Source organism: Megascapheus bottae, chromosome 19 (genome assembly GCF_031878675.1).
Source record: "Megascapheus bottae isolate mThoBot1 chromosome 19, mThoBot2.hap1, whole genome shotgun sequence".
Classification (NCBI taxonomy): Eukaryota; Metazoa; Chordata; class Mammalia; order Rodentia; family Geomyidae; genus Megascapheus; species Megascapheus bottae.
In genome coordinates, this window is record NC_143527.1 from 38,067,990 (window position 1) to 38,090,354 (window position 22,365).

At 44.1% G+C, this 22,365-nt stretch overlaps 1 protein-coding gene across 1 annotated transcript in view; it reads right to left on the reverse strand.

Moving 5' to 3' along the window:
- Positions 1-22,118, reverse strand: part of Colec12 (collectin subfamily member 12) — a 153,454-nt gene extending 131,336 nt beyond the window's left edge. The window contains exons 1-2 of the mRNA XM_090353364.1: positions 21,960-22,118; positions 8,244-8,294 (exon numbers count right to left, since the gene is read on the reverse strand). Of these exons, the coding sequence (XP_090209490.1) occupies positions 8,244-8,294; positions 21,960-21,966 (58 nt within the window). The 5' untranslated portion in view covers positions 21,967-22,118. The remainder of the gene's footprint in view (positions 1-8,243; positions 8,295-21,959) is intronic.
- Between the last annotated feature and the right edge of the window lie 247 nt (positions 22,119-22,365).

Consider the following 22,365-nt stretch of genomic DNA (forward strand, 5'->3'; position numbering starts at 1 on the left):
AAATCCATGAGCCTCATGCAGTTTTCCTTCCCAGGGGGCCGCCCAGTGAACCACTCACATCTTTTAAGGAAAAGTTTCAGAATGCATCTGTTTTAAGTTGCCAGGAGTCGCTACCCAAAGGCCTAGGATTTTTCCCACCCACCCCCCAATGGGCAAACATCGGACACCACCTAATATCTTCATGCTGTCTTCACAGGAACAAAAAAATGGCTGAGTGGATTTATTTATCTTTTGCCTTTAAATTTTCCAAAAATAAAAACAAACCACATTCGGCTTCAACCTAATTGTTGGAAAAACAAATGATTCCCTTCTTTTCTCCCTCCTACATTCTCACCAGGATTCAAAAGTGAATGAAAACCAGGAAAGGATTGGGGGAAGGATGTGGAAAATTCCAGGCTCTGTACTATGCATGTTATGAAATACTAGAGCATGTGTATACCATGGATTGATTTACTCTACACCCAATAGAGATCATTTGTATCCCCTCAAGATTCTGGGGTGCTCTGAGATGAGACAGGTCTGTGTGACTCTTGGTCCACAGGAGTGTGGATGGAAATCCTTGAGGGTCTGAAAGTTTGGGTTTAGGATTTTATTTTTGGTCTATAGGCTGAATCTAAGGGCCTCATTCATGCCTGTCTCACCCTTGCCCACTGATTTCCATCCACAGCCCCTTGAAATTAGGTTTAGCTACGAGCTAGATACCAGCAGCTCATGCCTGTAATCCTACCTACTCAGAAGACTGAGATTTGAGGCTCACAGTTGAAAGCCAGCCGGGCAGGAAAGTCCATGAGACTCTTCTCTCCGATTAGTCAGCAAAAAGCTTGAAGTGGGGGGCTGGGGATGTAGTCTAGTGGTAGAGTGCTTGCCTAGCATGCATGAAGCCCTGGGTTCGTTTTCTCAGTATCACATACACAGAAAAAGGTGAAAATGATGCTGTGGTTCAAGTAGTAGAGTGCTAGCCTTGAGCAAAATAAGTTCAGGGACAGTGCACAATGTGAAGGCCCTGAGTTCGAGCCCCAGGTCTGGCAAAATAAATAAACAAAAACAAAAAGCTAGAAGTGGAGCTGTGACCCAAGTGAGAGAATGCTAGACTTGAACAAAAACAAGAAAGCTAAGCAAGAACAGAAGGAAGGCCCTGAGTTCAAGCTCCACCATTGTTAGCACTCAACCAAAAGGTTAGCCACGCTGCTTACCCTCCCTGATTTCAGCTTCCTTCCTAAGATAATTCCATTATTAAATTAAATGAATGACTAAATGGGAAGCCTCTTAACACATAGGAGATATGCAAGAAAGAATGGTTTCTTTATATGCAAGTGACAATAAAATAAAGCAGGGAGCTAATAGCTCCTACCTGTAATCCTAGCTCTTCAGCTGAGATCTAATGATTTGATTGAAAACCAGGACAGAAGCCAGACAGGACAGACAAATCCAAGAATCTAATTAACCAGTAAAACAACAGAAGTGGAAGCATAGTTTAAATAGTAGAGTACCCGCTATGAGTGAAAACACCCAAGTGACAGCATTTTGAAGCCCTCAAGTCTCAGTACTAGCCCCCAAAAACTTAAAACTAAGAAAATAGTAAAAAAAAAAAATTAAAATCACACGGAAATGCAGTGGTGAGAGAAAGGTGAGGCAGGGAGGGTTTGACCACAAGGGAAAGTTGCAGGCACATGATGAGCTAGTATCACTGCTGAAAATTAAAATTAGGAGCTCTCCCCAGGTTCTTTCCAATAAAATGGTAGTCCCAGTGAACTCGCCTTCTTAGGGTCTAGGGCTCCCACCTGCCTGCCTAGGAGCAGAGGGTAAGGAGAGCCAGATGAGCTATTCCACAAATCCCTTCCAGGCAAGTTGAAGACTCTGTTTCGTGTGATATCTCCACACGCCATCTGACACCAAATTCTTCTAAAATCAGAAATACCAGCTCCATTAGGAGCTGCAAAAGCCCATAAATAAAACCCTCCCAGTAAGTGATGCAAATGGCTTTGAACATTTCAAAGGAACCCTTCAAAGGACGCCCTGGCAAACTGTGTCCCCCTGGCCCTGCACTTATCTGGAAGGGTCAGTCCTCTGCCTCCTGTCATCCCCTTTCCCCTTGGAGATGTTTGCAAAAGGTGCTGCTGACAGGGCAGCCCCCCACTGGGTCCATTTAGCTGCTCCCCACAGGAAATGATGGAAATTCCTGGCATTCTCCTCACCACAGCTACACTCCACTGGTGTCAGTCAGTCTGGGGAGATGCCTGCAGTTTCCCTGGCTAGTGGGGAGGGGGGACAGATGGCCTCTTAAGCAGCCCATTCTCCAAGTCCAAAGAGGAGGAAATCATGCCTTTGGGGAAGAGTCCCAGGAGGAGAGAGGCAGGCAGACAGGGAGACCTCAAGGGTTCATTGGGAACAGCTTCCCCAAAATGGCTGGTTTCACATCCTCTTGAGGAACTCTTAGGCTCAATGGTAGATCACCTACTTGTACTCCCAAGGGCCTGGGGTTGGTCTCCAGAACCCCACCACACACATGCATACACCTGCATGCACACAAACAACTTTCTGCACTAAAGGCAGAAGTCCACCTCAGAATGGACCTTTCTTTTCTAGCTCTATGGCTGAGTATATATATGTGCTGTGAGTTTTCCCAAAGCCTCAATAGTGCTGTACGTTTCCAGACATTCAATTTCTTGGCAAAATGAAGCTCAATGATTTAACTAAAGCTTCATATGTTAATTTTGGAGGATGGTTGGGAAGCCAGTGGCAATGACCATGCAGAATAAGGTGAAAGTGTTCAGGAATAGGGCTGGGCTCTCTTCAGCACATATTTCCCAGGCTGTGTCAATAGACCCTGTGCTGTGTAGGTTAAACTGTCAAAATATTCTTGTAGCTAGGAACAGTGACTCATACCTATAATAGCAACTACTCAGGAGACACAGATCTAGAGAACACAATTCAAGACTAATCTGGGGAAAAAAGTGGGTAAAATCTTAATAGATAAGCTGGGCATGATGGTACATGTCTATCAATCCAGCTACACAGGAGGCATTAATAGAGGTATTATGGGCCAAACTAGCTCGGCAAAAAACATAAGACTTTATGTTTAAAATAAAGTAAAAAGAGCTGGGGACATGGCCCAAGGAGTAGAATTGCCTGCATAGCCAAGAGCAAGACTCTTAAATTAGAAACTCCAGTATAACTGTATTATATTATTATAGTATGTTATTATGATAGTATTATATTAGCAAGATATTCTTGCTCAGTGGAATATGGTGGCACACATATATACTCCTAGCTTTGATGGGGAGGCTGTGGCAGAGGATTACACACACACACACATGTATATATACGCATCTATATGTTATATACATGTATATCACATGTTATACCCATATCACATGTATCTACATGCATGTGTACACACATAGATATGCAATATATAAATGATTCTTTTACTAAATCTTTTCAAGGAAAAAAAGAAGCCACGTTCGATGAAACTCAGTGGTAAAAGCACCTGCCAAGCAAGCCTGAGGACCAGAGTTCAAATCCCAATACTAGAAGAGCTATGTTTGTTTAAGTTCCAGCTATAAGACCCATAAAGTTATGGGTAAACAAAACTATTCAAGGACATGCTTCAAAGAAGGGAAAGACATCTGATTATATCACCCTGGGATTATAATATATCTCCCCTGGGCTAGGATATTATATCTAACTGTTCAGTAGTTCCTCTACAACTTTTCCACTTGGCTTTTATTAAATACTCAAGTTCTTCTACAAAGAGAACTCTTCCTTTTCCTGTGACACAATCTGCAACGTTTGACATCCTCCTCTCTCAGCCATTACTATTCCCTCTCCCCCAGCCTCAAGGAAGCAGATCTGTCCAAGCTGTCATTGTCAGATTCAAATAACAAATGTTTCAGTCACCCATACTTGCTCACTGTGAATACTGAAATCCACCCAACACTTTGTAGAAGCTCAACTTTGTCTCTCATGTCCCTCCATCATTCCAACTTAGAGCTCTATTATTATAGGAGTTTATAAGGCAGAAATCACACAGAACCCACAGCAAGCAACCAATCAGTGATCAAGTTCATCTAGAGATGCCCCAGCACAGGCAGAAGCCGTGTGGGACTCCAGAGAGTGCACCTGGGACATCCAGGGGGCTGAGCAGTCAGTTTTAGGAAGCATGATGTAAGGATTCCAGTGTCTGTATGATTTGGTGGGGATGGGAACAGCAGGGTGTGGGCTAGTTCCAGGGCTTGAACTCAAGGCCTCCAACTCTTATTTGGCTTATTTGTTCACAGCTGGTGAACTTTAGCCAAGCTTCCAGCCCAGGATTTTTTTTTACTAGTTAATTGGAGATAAGAATCTCAAGGATTTTCCTGCCTAAGCTGGCTTTGAATTTCCATCCCCCAGCTTCTGGAGTAGCTGGAATTACAGGTGTGAGCCACTAGTACCTAGCAGCAGCAGTAGTAGTATAGAGAGTAGTAAGCTGGAAATAAGCAGAAAGGCATCACTATAGATTCTAGTGGGGTCTAGCAAGTTCTAGTGGCTCACGCCTGTAATCCCAGCTATTTTGGGAGGCAGAAACTGGAAAGATCATGATTCAAGACCAACCTGGGAACAAAGATTATCTCCCCCTCCCCCACCACCATCTTAACTAATAGATGGGTGTGGTCTCTGTTTATCATCCAAGCTAAGAAGAAGGTATAAATGAGAGGATGTCAGCCAAGGCCTGCTTGACTATCGACAGGAGATCCTATCTGAAAAATAACTAAAGCAAAAAGGCCTAGGATGTATCTCAAAGGATAGACTACTTGCCTAGCAAGCATAATTATCCAAATTCAAACACCAGTACCACCAAAAAAGCAAAAGGAAAAAAAATGGTATCCTTCTAAGTATTTTATTCTAGGAGGAAGGAAGAAAGAAGGAAGGAAAGAAGGAAGGAAGGGAGGAAGGAAGGAAGGATCTGATCTCTAACATTCTATAGGCAGTTTCAAGGAGGATCTTGAGTTCAAGTCTAGCCTGGGCTACATATATGTAGTAAGACATTGCCAAAATAAATAAATACACAAACACATGAATAAATAAATGAAAGAACAGACGGTGTGCTTCATGTCTCAGTAAAAGAATTCTGCCAAATTGTAACCATAGTTACACCTTAATTAGTTCAGCAGACCGAGGCCTAGAAATGTTGACCCAAAAAGTCTGACTTGAGCTTTAAAAAGCTCACTTAATTAACTCTGCAAGCTCCTCTTCATGGAAGCTTTCATCACAGAAACAAATGAGTGGTAGAACCATTAGAGTTTGTCTCATTTCCAGAAACCTGCAAGAACTCTGAGGATGGCTGGCAACTCTGACATATGGAAGAACTGAAAGAAAAATAGAAAAGCTGGTTGAGAGTAAAAATGCAATGATGAGTCTCTGAACAAAGAAGGAATGATTGTATTACATGAATGTACTACTGGGCTTGATTACTGGAGATCACAGTATTGGTTCATTATTCTAATCCTGTACAGTAGTATGATGTAAACAATCTTGACTTTATCTAGCAAATACTGCTGAACAATTATATTAATAACTGGAAACAAGCCCCGCCAGAAATGATTTGCTACAATAATGCCCCTTTGTCCTGAGAACAATTAACCCCTAGCCCACCTATCGGCTAAGTTCAAGTTGTGCTTGTTATATTTACATAATTTACATATTTACATAAAATTAGACAAGAACTAAATCTTTGTTATCCAGCTTACTTTTGCAGAAATAAAACCCATCATTCTGGGCCAAATCAGAGACTAGGAATGAAGTTTCAAGTCTTTTCTTCTTCCTTATACTTTGATATTCTATGGTACACAAAAATGTCTTGAGTGCTAACCATACTAAGTCCCAAGGGAGGGAAAGGATAAGTCAGCCTTGTCTGATTAGCTGACTGATTCTGGTGCTGAGGCTTGAATTCTAGGACTGGGCATTCTGAGTCATTAGTGGGCAATTCCCATGTATAATTTTATCCCATAAATTAATATTTTGAAATATACTAGATTTTTACATTTTACTTTTACCAAAGCTCCACTTGTATTTAACTAGTATAGTGATCTATATTAAAAAACACTCTCAAAGTCGCCCTTTTTGTTTTTTTTTGCCAGTCCTGGGCTTGAGCTCAGGGCCTGAGCACTGTCCTTGGTCTTTCTCAAGGCTAGAGCTCTACCACTTGAGCCTCAGCACCACTTCTGGCTTTTTTCTATGTATGTGGTACCAAGGAATCGAACCCAGGTCTTCATGCATGCTAGGCAAGCACTTGAACCACTAGGCCAAACTCCCGGCCCCTCAAAGTCGCCTTTTTAAAGAAATGTTTTCTGTTTGTTCTCTGTATTTCGACTAATTTCCAAGCTACAGAGGAAGACCTTTCAACGTTTATATTGTAAGGTTCAAATGTCCTCGCAGTTCTGCCTTTTTATACTTTCTGGTTTGTTTTCCTTTGTAATTCTTGGTTTCATCTACACTCTTGTTACCCTTTAGTGAGTCCCCCAGAGGCAATCAGAACAACCACCATGGGGTACCAACCCAGAAACGATAATGTAAAGAACAAGAGTATGCAGGGCAGTGAGAGAAAGGACAGGGTCTAGGCTGCTCTGTGAGGGCATGAATGGAAAAGCTATGGGCCTGGTGCCACCACATTCCCATATTAGAGCCCTACTTCTTTTCCCAGAAAGAAATACAGCCGTCTGTTTCCAGAAGGAAAAATACTAAAACAAGAAGGGAGCCAGAGCAGCTGGGGGTTGTTAACTGGAATCAAAGTCCAGCCAGGATTTTTTTAAAAGCAACAGAAAATAGACTCACTCTCATTCATATTCTTTCTCCCTCTCTCTCTTTCTCACACAGAGACACAGGCAGGCAGGCAGGCAGGCAGGCAGGCAGGCAGGCAGGCAGGCAGGCAGGCAGGCAGGCAGGCAGGCAGGCAGACACACAGACACTTTTCTATCATTCCCCATTCCTTCTCACCAAGACTCTAGCTAGCTGGTCAGAGAATCCTCAGTTCTCTTGAATTTTCTTTGAAACTCCAGCATTCACTACAACTAAACTGAAGAGTTTGCAAAGCAGACCAAAGCAGAGAAGACAAGTTTATGAAGCCACCCTGGAGGTGGCGCAGTAGGTATTTGTTCCTGGTGGCTGCTGTAACACATCACCACAAATGTGGTTCTGGAAGGCAGAAGCCTGACATTAGCCTTACTTAATGAAAATAAAAGTGTTGTGTGCTGTTCTCTTTTTGGAAGCTCTGAAGGAATAATCAATGTCCGGTACCTCTTATAGCTTCTAGAAAGCCGTCAGCATTCCTGAATGAAGAATCCATCCTCCACGATGTTCCTGAGAGCCCCATTCTACCATCTCATCACCTTCTCTCCGCAACCAAATCTATCCCTCTCTTATTATTTGAAATTTTGCTCTTGTATTTTTTCATTTCCATGTCTTCCTCTTAAAAGACATTTGCGGTAGCATCTAGGGCCCATCTGCATGACCCAGGATCATAATTTCTCTTCAACTTCATCACCTTTGCAAGAATATATTTTTTGCCAGCAAGATCTTTTCCATCCTACAACACAATGAACCAAATCTGACCAGCAGTCTGTGTGAGCCTGAAAGTATACACAAGTACATGCACACTCAGTGCCTTCAGAAGAACACATCTCTGCCAGTTCCTTGCGACTGGCCATTGAAGACTTTAGCCAGATTAACTGGACTTATGATCTATATAACTACAGGATTATGGAAACCAAAGACTATTGTTTACATTAATAATATTTGTGGGGAAATTGTTCTGGGGCAATATACCTTGAATATGTCATATTTAAAAATTAAGCCAACATCTTTTCTGCCACATAGCATAGTAGACAGGTTCTAGGGATAAGGATTGTCACTTAACCTACCACAAAGCACTTGTGAAACAAATACTGTTATAAACACAGGCGTGAGCCACAGATGGAAAGATACTCAACAGAGAAGTCCTCATCGCCACTTTCCCTTTTCTGCTACGGTAGTTCATGAGATCTGTAACCATTGCACTGCTTCTCCAGCTCATCGCACTGGCTCTGAGCTGTGCTCAATCATCAACCAATTATAAGAAAGCTCACCCTCCAACCAAAGCCAGAGATGTTCCCATGTATGTGTGCACGCTGACTGGCCAGCAGTCTTGCTCCCCCCATCATCTCTGAGGGACTTTTCTGCAGTCCAGACTGAGCAAAGAGAAGGAGCGAAACTTGGCTAGAACTCACCGAACCTCTTGTAACCGAAGGACTGCACCTCCTCCTCCTCTGCGAAGTCGTCTGTAGAATTAAAAAAAAAAAAAAACAACACAACACAGTGTTGAGGTTCAGCACAGACTTGGTACAGAGATGAACTGATTGGATCCCAAATAACATGTTCCCCTTATGGCAAGAACACACAATCTCCACACTCGCTATCCTGAGGCAGAACTAGTGTTCTCTTTGTTTTCATTGTAACTTCTGATTCTGATCTTCACTAACAAGACACTTTTCCAGACCACCGCACCACTCCATGTCTTATGACTCAACCTCAGTAGTGCCCGCTCCTATCCACAAATAACCTCCCTGACTGCCTAGAATGGTACCTGGTGCAAAGGCTTAATAAATGTCGAAAGTGAAAGCTCCTTGTATCGATAATGTATGCGAATTCATTCAGTGAAATTGACATCTTTACAAAACCGAGCCTTCCAATCCATGAAAATTACATTTGCCTCCGTTTGTTTAGGTCTATTTAAATTTCTCTTAGGAATATTTTTTTTTCTCCACCAAGATCTTAGAATGTGTTGTTCAATTTGATATGAGCATATTCAGTATTTTGGATCATGTTCAGCTGCTTGTTGCACATGTATAGAAATGAACTGAATTTTTGAATATTGGCCTGGAAGTAGACCAGTGGCTCAAAGTGGTAGAGCCCTAGCCTTGAGCTGAAGAGCCCAGGGTCAGTACCCAGGCCCAGAGTTCAAGTCCCATGATCTAAATGAATAAATGAATGAATGAATATTGGCCTTTACTCTGATGAGATTAGTAAGCTTTTTCTGTTGATATGATACAGGAAATTCTATGAAAATAATCATGTCCTACATGAATGAAGACAATCTTGCTTTGTTGTGTCTAAAAAAATGTGAAATGAGCAAACAAATGAATACATGTTGTTGAATGAATCACAGAATAAGTAACCAGCTGGCCCTTCCAGATGTCATAGCACCCACCAACTCGGGCAGCATCCCAGAATCCAGTATAACCCTTTCCATGACATCCAAACCCTTCCCCAAAAGATGGTTCCCAATGAATGCACTTCCATAGGCAGCCTTGCTGAGGGAATGAGTGCCAAAGCAAACAGAGGTACTCCTCTACATCCTCATTATCAGTTGAAGATGCTCTGAAGGAACCAAGCCAACATCCCAGCAGAGTGCTGTGGTTGTAGAGTCCAGGTGTGGCCCTCTGTGATCGCTGGACTGTAACTCACCGCTGCTGCTCAAAATGGCCACAGAGAATTGCAGTGCCTATCACTAGCCTGAGAAATGTTCCAAAGGTAAAGCAGGAAGCATGGTGTTACCCAGTTGTGTATTTCCTTTTGGACCACCATAAAGTCAAAAAAGCTATTGGGAAATCATTAAGTCCAACAATTGTAAGTTGGGCTGTCTCTATCCTTGGTTTGGCCAACACTAGGACCTGGCCCTGAGCTTGTTCTCTTTGGACAGTTCATCCAGAGGCTCTGTCAGCCCTTACTGTAGGGTCACAGACTATTGGGCCCTAGGCTCAGGGGTGAGTAAGTCACAGTCTCTTAAGACACTGACTGGTGTTCAAGACAGATCATGAAGGGGGAAACAAACCTCCATGCCAGTCTTTCTTAACATCCAAATGGGACATGACCAGGTTGTATCTTGTATCGTGAAGGAGAAACCAAGGAGTATAGGAATGCTCTCACAACATGGAACAACTATTTGTAGCAAAGAATGGAAAGCTGTGACACCTTTGCATTTTATAAGTGCTTCTTTATTCAGAGAACAGGTAGGAAACCTTTGGTGTGGATTTAGCACTTAGATTTTTTTTTAAGCATCATCAAAGTAGGTTTCTTAAGTCAGAGATTAGAGCATTCAATCAAGCCCTTTCTGTCTCTGCTTTCATGAGTCATCTGTCCTGTATGGTTTCTCATCTCTCATTGTGAACCCTATCTATCAGACTAGGCTGGGTCATTGTCTATTCACAAAGGAAACACTCTTTGGTGGCCTCTCTTTAAAAATGTATTCATTTATTCCTTCACAAAGTTAATTCCTCCAAGAAGTCCTTTCCTTCTATATAATGGTAACGATACTTACATATTTACACACCTTTTCAGATAGTTTATCTCTACATTGCTTATAGTACCTGACACTTTGCCAGAGCTATAGAAATAGCTGTGCCATATTGTTAAGAGAATAAGAACAAGGAAAATACCCACATGGGTTCAATTTTCAATCCATGGTCAGTTCAGTCTATGGCTGCCATCTCCAAGGATAAGAAAACTAAGGCTTCCAGCCTAGCCACCTGGATGATTCTTTGAGAGGTTAGCTCTCCCTGCCAGGGGCAGCCCTCCCTGCACCCCACATCACCTCTGTAGCCAAATCTAGGACATTGCAGACCAGGGAAACATCACAGAAGAGTCATTTCATAGTGAAGCCAAAAGAACAGATTTAGGCTGTGTTCCCAACAGTGAGCAGCATAAAATCTCCCAACAAGCCAGGCAAGGTGGCTCACGTCTGTAATACTAGCTGCTCAGGAGGCTGAGTTCTGAGGATCTCAATTCAGAACTAGTTGGGGCTCAAAAGTCTATGCGACTCTTATCTTCAATCAACAACAAGAAAACTGGAAGTGGCACTATGGCTCAAAGTGGTAGAACACCAGCCCTGAGCTGAAGAGCTCAGGGACAGTGCCCAGGCCCAGAGTTCAAGCACTAAGACCAACTGAAAAAAAAATCTCCCAACAGACAAGTCTGTTTTCACAACCCTTTCAAGGATGGCTACCATTCATTTGTTTGGTTTCTCTTCCTTGTCATCTTTTGCTGGATCCACTGTCTTCTTCACCTTCAGTTTCCCAGGAACTTCAATTTCTCATGTTTTTGTCGGATAAAAGTTAGCCAGACCCTACTTCAAAAGCAAAAAATTAAGCCCATGTATTATACTAGGTGTAATACTGGGAGGCTAAGGTCTGAGGATCAAAGCCAGCCTAGGCATACAAATCCTGAGCAGCCTCATATCTCCAACTAACCAGCAAAAGTCAGAAGTGAAGCTGTGGCTCAAGTGGTGAAGTTCCACTCTTGAACAAGAAATCTAAAGGAGAGTGCAAAATCATGAGTTCAAGCCCAAGTACTAGCACAAAGAAAAAGGCTGAAGCTAGCATGCTGAGATTCTGGATTTAATCTCTAAGATCACCAAACTTATTAAATACCATGGTGAAACCCATTGGTACAATTAATATACACTAAAACAAATGAATGACAGTAAGGAAATAAAACAGGCTCTAGGGCTGGGAGTGTAGCCTTGTGGTAGAATGCTCGCCTCACATGCACAAAGCCCTGGGTTCGATTTCTCAGTACCCCATTCAGAGAAAAAAGGTGAAGTGGTGCTGTGGCTCAAGTAGCAGAGCACTAGCCTTGAGCAAATAATGTTCAAGGACAGTGCCCAGGCCCTGAATTCAAGTCCAACAGGCAAAAAAAAAAACCACACACACACACACACACACACACACACACACACACACACACACACACACACACACAGGCTCTGTGGGAAACTGGGCACCAGGGCGGGGGAGGGGTATCAATGGAGAGAGAAACTAGAAGGAATATAGTCAAAATATTATATTTACAACAATGAAAACTTTTGAAATGTTTTAAGGAGAGGGAGAGAATAACAGAGAGAATGGGGTTGATGAGATACATTGTAGGTAGAGACATGTTATAATAAAACTTTCTTTTTCAACTAATCCAAAAAAAAAAATGATCCCAATGGCCACACTGTATATATGGAAAAATTATAGTGAAATTCTCCTTTTACAACTAATGCTAAATTTTAAGAAAGAACTGAGCCAGGGAACTGTAGCTCACACCTGCAATCCTAGCTAGTTGAGAGGCTGATATGAGGATCCATGTTTGAAGCAGATAAAAATCAAGAAACTCCTATCTCCAATTTACTACCAAAAAGCCCAAAATGGAGCTATGGCTCAAGTAGTAGAACACTAGCTCTAGTAGGCTTGTGCCTATGCCCTGAGTTCGAGCTCCAGTACTGGCACACACAAAAGATGAATTAAAAAATATTAATTCAATATCGAAACAAAAGCCATATAACAAATGATTGTTGTCCTTAATGTACTATGTTGTCTCTCATCTCCTTTGCTGTCCCTTGGTTATCTCATATTGGTATAGTATCTCACTTTGTTATCTGATATACTGAATTTATTTGTATTTGGTTATTTGAAATTTGATAGGGAAGGGGGGAAAACCAAGGGGGGTGTGGGGGGGAGGGTAATGGGTACCAAGACATGTGAAAGGGTATCAATGTATGTGAATTAATGCACCTTCTATCTGGCAAATATCATGTAATCCTTTTACTAATTACAATAAAAAAAGAGATTTCTAATAAAAAAATATTAATTCAAAAAAAGACAAGTAGGGCTGGGAGTTTGGCCTAGTGGTAGAGTACTTGCCTCGCATGCGTGAAGACCCGGGTTCGAGTCTTTGGTACCACATACATAGAAAAAAAAGAGAAAGAAAAAGAAAAAGACAAGTATCCTGTTACAACTGCTACAGCCTTATATTGCTAAGGACTTAATTGAGATTTAAGACCTCTACACTTTGCAGTGGCCAGAACCTGATCCTGCTTCTGACAGAAGTCTGTCTGCAGGAAAGACTGAAGCTTTAACAAAATATGCTGAAGATTTAGACCTTCAAGAGTACAGCTTCTTGGCTCCCCTGGATGTACCTTGGCTTTCCATTCAATACCTATGGGCTATCCTGTACTTGGCTTGCCTGCTTGGAAGTGTGCTACTTCATTTATTTTTACTTTCCTTGGCAACTGGCACAGAGCCACAGAACAGAATTCTGCAACTGTGGGTTTATTCTCTGAGCGCTGCTATTTCAGAGGACCATGAATTCAAGTGAAGCTTAGTTGGCTTACAGAGATGAGAGTCGTACTGTCTTCCTTGCTCCAGTCAATCTGTGGAGCAAACCTGGGTTGGGCACTCAAATGGTTCATCCTCTTTCCTCCACTCAGCGTCCAGCCAGAGGCGCAGTGATCTCTACCAAATGCACACGTCTTGAAACCAGGGGACTTATCACAGCTCACACATTGTAGGTGTGTAGTTGACCACTGAATCCAGATCTGTGTGCTTGCTAGACAACAACTTTATCACCTGAGCTACAACTTCAGTTCTTTGGGGTTTTGTTGCTATTATTTGTTTTGGTGGGTTTCATTTTGTTGTGGCTTCTGCGTTTGGTTTTTGTTGCTGTTTTGGCAGAAGCAGGGTCTGATCTCTGTGTGTGTCCGTAGGTAATATATATGCATGCCTCTAGTTCATCTCCAACCCTCCCGCCCCGCCATTTTTGAAATAGCGTCTTGATTTTGCTCAAGCCTGCCTAGACAGCAATCCTATTTTATAACTGTCGCCGCTCTCCCAGACCTAGCTTTAAGATGATGATTGGGCCATGCAAGTCTTGAACTGTGATTCTCTTGATCTGATTAGCTAGAAAAGCGAGAATAAAGGGGAAAAAAGTGGGAATGAGAATAAAGGAAAAAAAAGTGGAATTAAAGATAACATGCCAGGGCCGGGAGTTTGGCCTAGTGGTTAAAGTGCTTGCCTAGCATGCATGAAGACCCGGGTTCGATTCCTCGGTACCACATACATAGAAAAAAGCCTGAAGTGGTGCTGAGGCTCAAGTGGTAGAGCTCTGACCTTGAGAAAGTCCAAGGACAGTGCTCAGGCCCTGAGCTCAAGCCCATAACTGGCAAAAAAAAAATAAAGATAACATGCCTTGTTACATTTTCATTACTTTTACCCTAAATTAGCAGTGGGTGCCAAAGTGGATTTTCCCCAGCAGCCAAAAGCTTCAGCATCTTAGAGTAAGTAGCAATAATGACCTTTAAAATCCTGACTCCTAGCTGGGTCCCAGAAGGTCATGCCTGTGACCTTAGCTACTCAAGAGGCTGAGATCTGAGGATTGAGATTTGAAGCCAACCTGCACAGAAAAGTCTGGGAGAGCCCAATTCTGATTAACCAGCAAAAAGCCAGGGTGGAGGAGGTATGGCTCAATGTGAGTATCGGCCATGAGCAAGAAAGTAAGAGCATAAAGCTCTAAGTTCAAGTGTTAGTACTGGCAAAACAAGAAACCCCAACACCTTTGTTTATCATTTCCAGAAAACTACAGAAGTTCTCTGTGAATGAGCACGCCCACTACGTTAACCATGCCAGGGAGATTGTCAAGAACTGGGTATGGTGGCTCCTGCCTGGAACCCCAATAACTAGAGAATTGATGGTAGGAAAATTCTGAGTCCGAAGCCAGCCTGGGTCCACTGTATCTAGGAAGTATGTAATTTGCAGAGTGTGTGAGTGTGTGTGCATGTTTGTTTTATTTTACAAGTGCTCTTAGCTCTTGTGGGCAGGGATGGGAGGGGAAAACTAGAAGAAAGCAAAAGAAGGGGTGACATGGTCAAAAATTTTACTCATTACCTGACTTATAAAATGGTATCCCCTCTGTACAACACCTTAGTAATGAAAAAATTATACTGGAAAAAAACAAGGAAAAAGAAAAATAAGTGCTCTCAGCTAACAGTATCTTGAGCTTCCCTAGAGATGCTGAATTTAGATTTTGTGTGTCTGCGTGCGTATATATGTACACACACAGGTACATGCTGAGACTCGGGTTGTGTTGGGACTGGGGGACTTGAACTCAGGGTCTCAAGCTCTTGCTTAGCTTGCTTGCTCAAAGCTGGCACTCTACCATTTTAGCCACATCTCAAGCCTGACTTTTTGTTGGTTAATTGGAGGGGAGATGACATCCTTCAGATTTGTCTGCCCAGGCTGGTTTCAAACTGTGATTCACTGATCTCAGCCTCCTGAACAGAAGAATACAGGCATGAGCCACCAGCTGGATTTTTGACAAGGTTGAAACTTAGAACTATAGGTACTCTTGGAGATATACTAAATGTGTTTTGCATTATAAGATGACCATAAGCCTTTGGGGGCAGAGGCAAAATGTGAATATGGAATGTCCCCCCATAGGCTCATGTTTCGAATGCCTCCAGCTGGTGGAGTTATTTGAGGAGGTTGCAGAAACTTTGCCAGGCAGGGCCTGAGCAGGGGGACCTAGCTGGAGGAGGTGGGGCCTAACTGAGGAGGCAGTCTAGCTGAGGCTTAAAGGGATGAGGCAGGGTTAACTGTAGGAAGTGGGGCAGGTGAGACCCTGGGGGTATGTCTGAAGGTTATACCAGGTACCCAGTCTCTTGATTCCCTTTGCCCTGAGTGCCATAGTGTGAACTGCTTGGCTCTGCCATGCCATCCTATGCCATAATGGACTCTTAAATCCTGAGGAAAATAAATAGGAGGAAGAGAAGGAGGGAAGGAAGGAAGGATAGCGAGAATATATAGCTCATTGACAGAACTTGCCCATTGCTTACAAGGTTTGATCCTAAGCACCATAAAAGAAGGTAGAGATAGAAATGAGGTGGAGGAAGAGGAGGAAAAAAAGAGAAGGCAAAGGAGGAAAAAAGATTAAAGGAAAAGTTAAAAACTAGTTAGAATCTGGTGGCACAACTATAAATAGCTTAATGGAAAACATATACCACTAATGAAGAAAATGTGACGTCATATGGTTAAAAACTTACGTATACATGTCTTTCCTAATACAAATTCATTTAATGTTGTGATTTCTTGATGTCATATCCTCACTGAATAAAAGCAGACACTGGATTTAAGACACAGATCTCTAAAACCATTCTGTCCTCATGAGCAGGACCTGGACATTTCTGCCTGTAGAAAATCAGTGTTCCTGGAAAATTAGACATATCTAAATAAATCTATTTTCTATCATTATTATTGTAAGTAAGAAAGGCTATAGTTATAAACTGCATTTTGGAAAGGGCTGATTTGGGGGTTGGGAGTTGGTCTTGGGGCTTGATTTCATGGCCTTGTTGCTCTCTCTGAGCTTTCTGGCTCAAGGCTTGTGCTCTAGCACTTTGAGCGACAATGAGATAAAAATCTCATTGACTTTTCTCCCTAATTGGCTTTGAACCACCATACTCAGAGCTCAGACTCCTGAGTATCCAGGATTACAAGGGTGAGCCACCCGCACCCAGTAGGGCTGATGTTTTATAATAATGACAGTGACAGGAATGACAGTGTCCTGGTCACTCCTGTCTTTGGATCGGTTTCTACACAGCAGTAATTGAAAATAACTTTACTATCAAGACTTGAACACTTGTCCCCTCCCCCAGGCTAAATTATAGCACGTGATCAAGTTAACATATTGTCTCTTTGCTCGCAATTAAATTACTTCCTGGAAGAAAAGATGGGTTGTGATCACACAGTACTATAATATACTACAATAACTAAATCATCCTAAATTCTTATATGCTAGACACCATTCTAAAGAATGGATCTATATCCAACTCTTTAACCCTCAAAACAGCTTTACTGGGTAGATACCAGTATCCTTGGTTTTCACAGAGGAAAACCCTAATTAAATTGGGGAACCTAGACAGATAAATTGTTTTCCTGAGCTTACTAGTTTCACAGCATTCATTCTTCCATCCAAATAAAAAATTACCAGGGTCCCAGTGGCTCACACCTGCAATCTTTGCTACTCAGGAGGTTGAGATCCAGAGGGTTCCAGTTAGAGGCCAGCCCAGGAATGAAATGCTATGAACTTCCATTTCCAAAATGACAGCAAAAAAACTGGTCTGGAGGCATGGCTCAAGTGGTAGAACACCAACCAAACAAAATCAGGCAAATCCTAAGGCCCTGAGTTTAAACTCTGATACTGACAAACAAAACTGATCAGATTCACTAAGCACATATCATGAGATGATTGTCCTTTAAAACATAGGTGACTTTAAAATTTGTATAAACTAGTAATACATGTCTAAGTTTCACCTAGTTTCTTAGTTATTTGTATGTCCTAAGAACATGAAGCTCAAACAAATTATGTATTACTATATGTGATATTTTTGTAATAGTGACTTGTTTAGGAAGTAGGAAAGAGTCCTGCTTAATACTTCCAAGTCCAATGAATGCATTTTCTTTTAAGTCTCCTCTCGTGTTGAAAACCACATTTCTTTTATACTTAGGAGTACTGATTAAGTAACAATGGTGCACTCCAGGGTGAAGAGGGTACTGAGGACCTCCATTACATCCTTGATGGGGGTTACTAATTTCTGTTTGCCTTGGCTTTCACTGGTATGTAATTACCAAAGTCCCTTCAGCAATCAGCAGGACCTTTTTTTTTTCTCTCTCTCTCAAGCTCTTCAAGTGATGCTTGCTTAGACAGAAATCAAATCACAGCTTGATGGAGAAGCTACCCCCCTCAAGCCTGGGTGGAGGGTGGGGATGGTGGGTTCAAAACCATGTTGCTGGCCCTAAGAATGAAACTCTGTGAACAATGCCTAAAAATTCTTTGTCCCTTTGCTTATAATATGGCCTTGGAAATGGCACTCCTGGCAGCGTTGTGTAGGCTAGAGATTTTTGAGAAATAGACTCTGAAATCAGTCTGAGTTTGACTACTGATTTGCATTGGTGAAATGGGAGCCCTCAGACCAGCACAGCAATCTCTCTAAACCTCAAATTTTTCCATCATCAAACATGGCTGGCATAGTGGATGCTAAGTGTTAGATATTGAATAGAAAAATACATCGGGAATATTAAGTAGCCATCAGAAATACCTATGAGGTACACAACCACCCCATCTGTAACGCTTACATTCCAACCCAGTACCCTGGTTCCTTGTCTCCTAGTCATCAACAGCTCTCTAGTATCTCAGGAAGACTTATTCATTGCCTGACCAAAAGGAAGAGTATTTGACCATTTTGGTCACAGAACCTCCAGGGATGTCCCTGACTTCTTGCCAACAGAGAGCTTCCCTCCCAGGCAGGCTTTACCTAGGGCAAAATGTGTGGTTTCCAACTGAAGGCAAGCAAGCAAGCTGGTGGTTCATGCCTATAATCCTACCTACTCAAGTGGGTAAGAACTGGGAATGGGGGTTCAAAGCTGGCCTGAAGAGAAAAAGTCCTTGAAGACTCTTATTTCCAATCAGCTAGTGAAAAGCAAACAGTAGGATATCAGCCTGGAGCAAAAAAGCTTACAGAGGGCACATAAGCCCTCTGTTCAAGCTCCAATACAAAGACAGATAGCTAAACAAATAAATAAAATGGCAAGCAAGCAAATCCTTCAGGGATCAAGCAATTTACAATAGCAGCAGTTGTACCAGCTGTTTGGAAAGAATATTTTAATGAAAACAAGAATACGTTATGAAGATCAGATATCCAGTTATGACACTGCTTGAAAGCTATCATCGACTAACTTTTCCTGTCACACTGTCATGGATGAGCCACATAGCCAAGGGCTGAGGGTGGGTAGGGAGGCATGGGAACAATCTTGAGAAATTACATGGGAGACCACAGACAAGATGATCTATACTTAACAGTAATTAAGCCTCAGATTAAGAATGTCAAGCATCTCCAAACTAATGAAAAGTCAAAAGTATAATTAGATTATAAAGTTGCCCTCTGGACAAAGGAGGACCTTGATGCCTAATCAGTGAAGAGAACTGAGGTCTTATTTTGTTTTCATTTTGCTTTAGAAAACATGATGCTTTCGCTGTTATTTGCTTAGCCTAATAGAACACAAGAAACCCTGGGAATACAGTGAGAAAGAAGACTGTCCTGAAACACAGAAAAAAAGCACTGCTGACTGTTTCCAGATAGCACACAGATATCCTCAAGGATCAGAATCAGGAATGAGATTAGTAATGATACAGCTCAAGGGGAGTCGGATTCCTTCTGAAAGAATGTGACTGTTGACCTCAAACCGCCAAATTGATGGGAGTTAGGAGCTAATTGAAAACTGAAATTGAAAATCAAACAAACTTTCTTTTTTTCTATTCACAAACAAGCTGTGTTTCTTTTCGACTCAGCTTGGAAGGCTTCACATATTGCATCAACAGGACAAGAAGTTTTCTTCTGGAAATATATGATGATGTCATTATTTTGGTACTTGGGGACACCAAGGATGGAGGAAATAGAACAGAGATGGTTGCTAAATACGGCCGATAGATGGCGCTGTGGCGCACCGCACCCTGGGATTTCCCCACAGTATCTACTGATTTTCTATTTGGCTAAACAATGTTTTAAGGTAATATGGGGTCCTCAGTATATTCCTTTCCAGAATACTCTGCCTCCCACCAACCAATTCCTTTCTTGTTTAGGAACAGCGCCCCAGGCTGGGCTTCAAAAACCACAGGTTCAATAGCTTGGCTCTGCCTCTTCCCAGTCCTGCCCTGTGTCTGAGGGTTTATTTGGCTGCCCAGTTGTCTGACTTTTACTTTTCGTCCAGTCTGTACCAAAAGCTATTACATCGAACATCCTAGCATCTTGTGAACATCTCAAGGATACAAACCCACAGAGCTTGTTTGTGTCTACTCCATCCATCTAGTCACCAGGTCCTCTTTCTCCTAGATCAGTTTCCACATGTATAATGCAAGACTTAAATACCTGCTCATGGTTTGGAGCTGGAGTATAACATGTAAGAGGGCCTGGACTTAAACTTTAGCACTTAAAAAAAAGACTGTTCATAAAATTGCACCTATAAAAGTTATAATACATTGGCTGCACTAGTAGGCACTAAAAAGTTATTTCCTCCCTTCCTATCTCTGCAACTAGACACAAGGGCAAGCTATGCATTAATGGTAACTAAATCTCCTACAATATTTCCATCATAAAAGAGGTCTTCAAGCCAGATGCCAATGGCTCATGCCTGCAATACTAGGTACTCAAGAGTCTGAGATCTGTAAGTCCCAAAGCTACCCCAGGCAAAAATGTCCACAAGAGCCTTATTAATTAACTGGCAAAAGGCCAGAAGTGGAGCTATGGCTCAAGTGGTAGAGTACAAGCCTTGAGCATGAAAGCTCAGGGATAGTGCTCAGGTCCCCAGTTCAAGTCCCAGGAGTGGTGTGTGTACATGGGCACATGTACACATACACACACAAAAGAGTCATTTATTTAGCTAAAACAAAGTATAATTTTAGGGTTCAAAACGAATGTGAGGACAGATAAGTGACAGATCCATCATGACAAGAGTTGAAAAAAACCGAATCAGGCAGAAGTGGTTCATGCCTGTCATCCTTCCTGGGGGGTGGGAGGGAGATTTGAGGATTGTAGTTCAAAGCCAGCCCAGGCAGAAAAAACAGATTCTTATCACCAATTAACCACCAAAAACCTAGATGTGGAGGTGTGGCTCAAGTGGTAGAATGCCAATCTTGAGCAGAAACGCTAAGGGAGAGTGCCTCAAGGCTCTAAGTTCAAGCCCCAGTACTGGCACACGTGCACACACAAGTACTGAAAAACCGATTGGCTTTAATGACTTTCTGGTGCCGGTAGTAGGGCTTGAAGTGTATACACTTGGGCACTGTCCTGGGCTTTATCTTTTTCTTTCTTTCCTTCCTTTTTTTAACACTAAAGCTCTACCACTTGAGCCACAGTCCCACATCCAGCCCTTTGGTGGTTAACTGGAAATAAGAGCTTCAGGGACTCAACCTGCTTGAGCTGGCTTCAACCTGCGATCCTCAGACCTCAGCCTCCTGAGTACCTAGGATTTACAGCGGTGAGCCACCATGACTGGCACGACGATTTGCTCCTGGCGAAGGCGATGGGAACGGAGCTCTGGAGCTCCTGGCAGCCTTGTAACGTTCTCTGCAGCCTTTGGGTGGCTTCGCATCTTTGATTTCCCTCACCTGGCGCCCAGCCCGCCCCCCTGGCCGAGCCAGGTGGAGACCCTTTAGGAGAGCACCTCGCCAGGACCTCGCCTAGTTCAGTGAGCACTGCATTTCCGAGCCCCAAGTTCTTTCCCAGGCGCGCGGGACTCTCCAGGCAGCCCCGGGCCGTGTCCGCGCGCTTGGCTCCCGGGGACGCAGACGCCGTCCCCTCGCCCCACACCTACAAGACCAGGGTCCGCTGTAAACACCACGCCCGCCCAGGACCCAACGCCTTCCTTTGATGCCGGGCGGGGGGATTATTTATCTCCCGTATAAATCACGAGTCTGCTGACACATCTCTGTGTTTCCACTGAACAGAAGGCTGCCCCGGAAAGCCCATCCCTGCCCGGCACCATCTGACACCTCCGGAACCCGGCCTGGCCCTGGGACGTCGCCCCGGAGCCCCTGAGCGCACGTGGGCGAAGCCCGCCCGCAGGCTGGCGCGGGGCAGTCATCTGCCAGGGAGTGGATGTGACCGAGCAAGACGCCAAATGCACTTCCCGAGCCAGCTGCGCTGCGCGGGCATCTAATCATTGCCAGATGTGGGGAGGGCGCACGGGGGGACACCCCGAGTCCCGGCCGGCGGGCAGCCGGGTGACTGCGCGGGTGGACGCGGAGGACGACCACGGAGAGGGCGGGGGGCGCCAAGAAGCGCCCCGGAGGGCTGTTGCTGGTGGCGACGAGGGGGACGCCTCGCTCGCGGCAGGTTTTTTCAATTAAAACGTGGGGAAGTGGAATTCGTAAACAACGACTTAAGGCTTCAAACTACTTTGGCAAAAGACGCGATGGGGAGAAGGGTCCCCCCCACCCCGGGGCTCCTGCCTGTGGGCCCACCGCCTCTCACTCCACCGGGCTCCAGCCTCGCTCCCCCCCCCAAAAAAAAAGGTCGCGCGGGGTGCAACCTGGCCAGGCTTCCCCGCGCGCCCCGCGAAGTCTGCGGCGCGCCTTACCTTTCATGGTGATCGAGGACACGCACCGCCAACCAGGGAGCTCCGCGCCGCCGAGGAAGTCGCCCTGAGCGGCCGCTCACTGCACGCCCATGGCAGCCGCGCCCCGCGTCCGCCCGTCCGCTCTCCCCGCTCTGCGCTACCCCGGGCCGCCGCGCGCACTGCTGCTCACCCCGGGCCTGAGGCTGCAATCCCGCCAGAGCCCCGCCCCCGGGCCCGCCGGGACGCGCGGCCGCCGCGCCCACGCCCCTCGCGCCCTCCCCGCCCCGCCCCTCCCGCCGGCGCTCGGCCCGGGCCCGCGCGCCCGGCTCCCCGAGGGCCATCGGGGGAAGGTGGGGAGGGAAGGAGAGGGGTATCCCTGCCTCCCAGCTTCACCTTCCGTTATGCAAAAGGTGCGCTTGCTGCCACC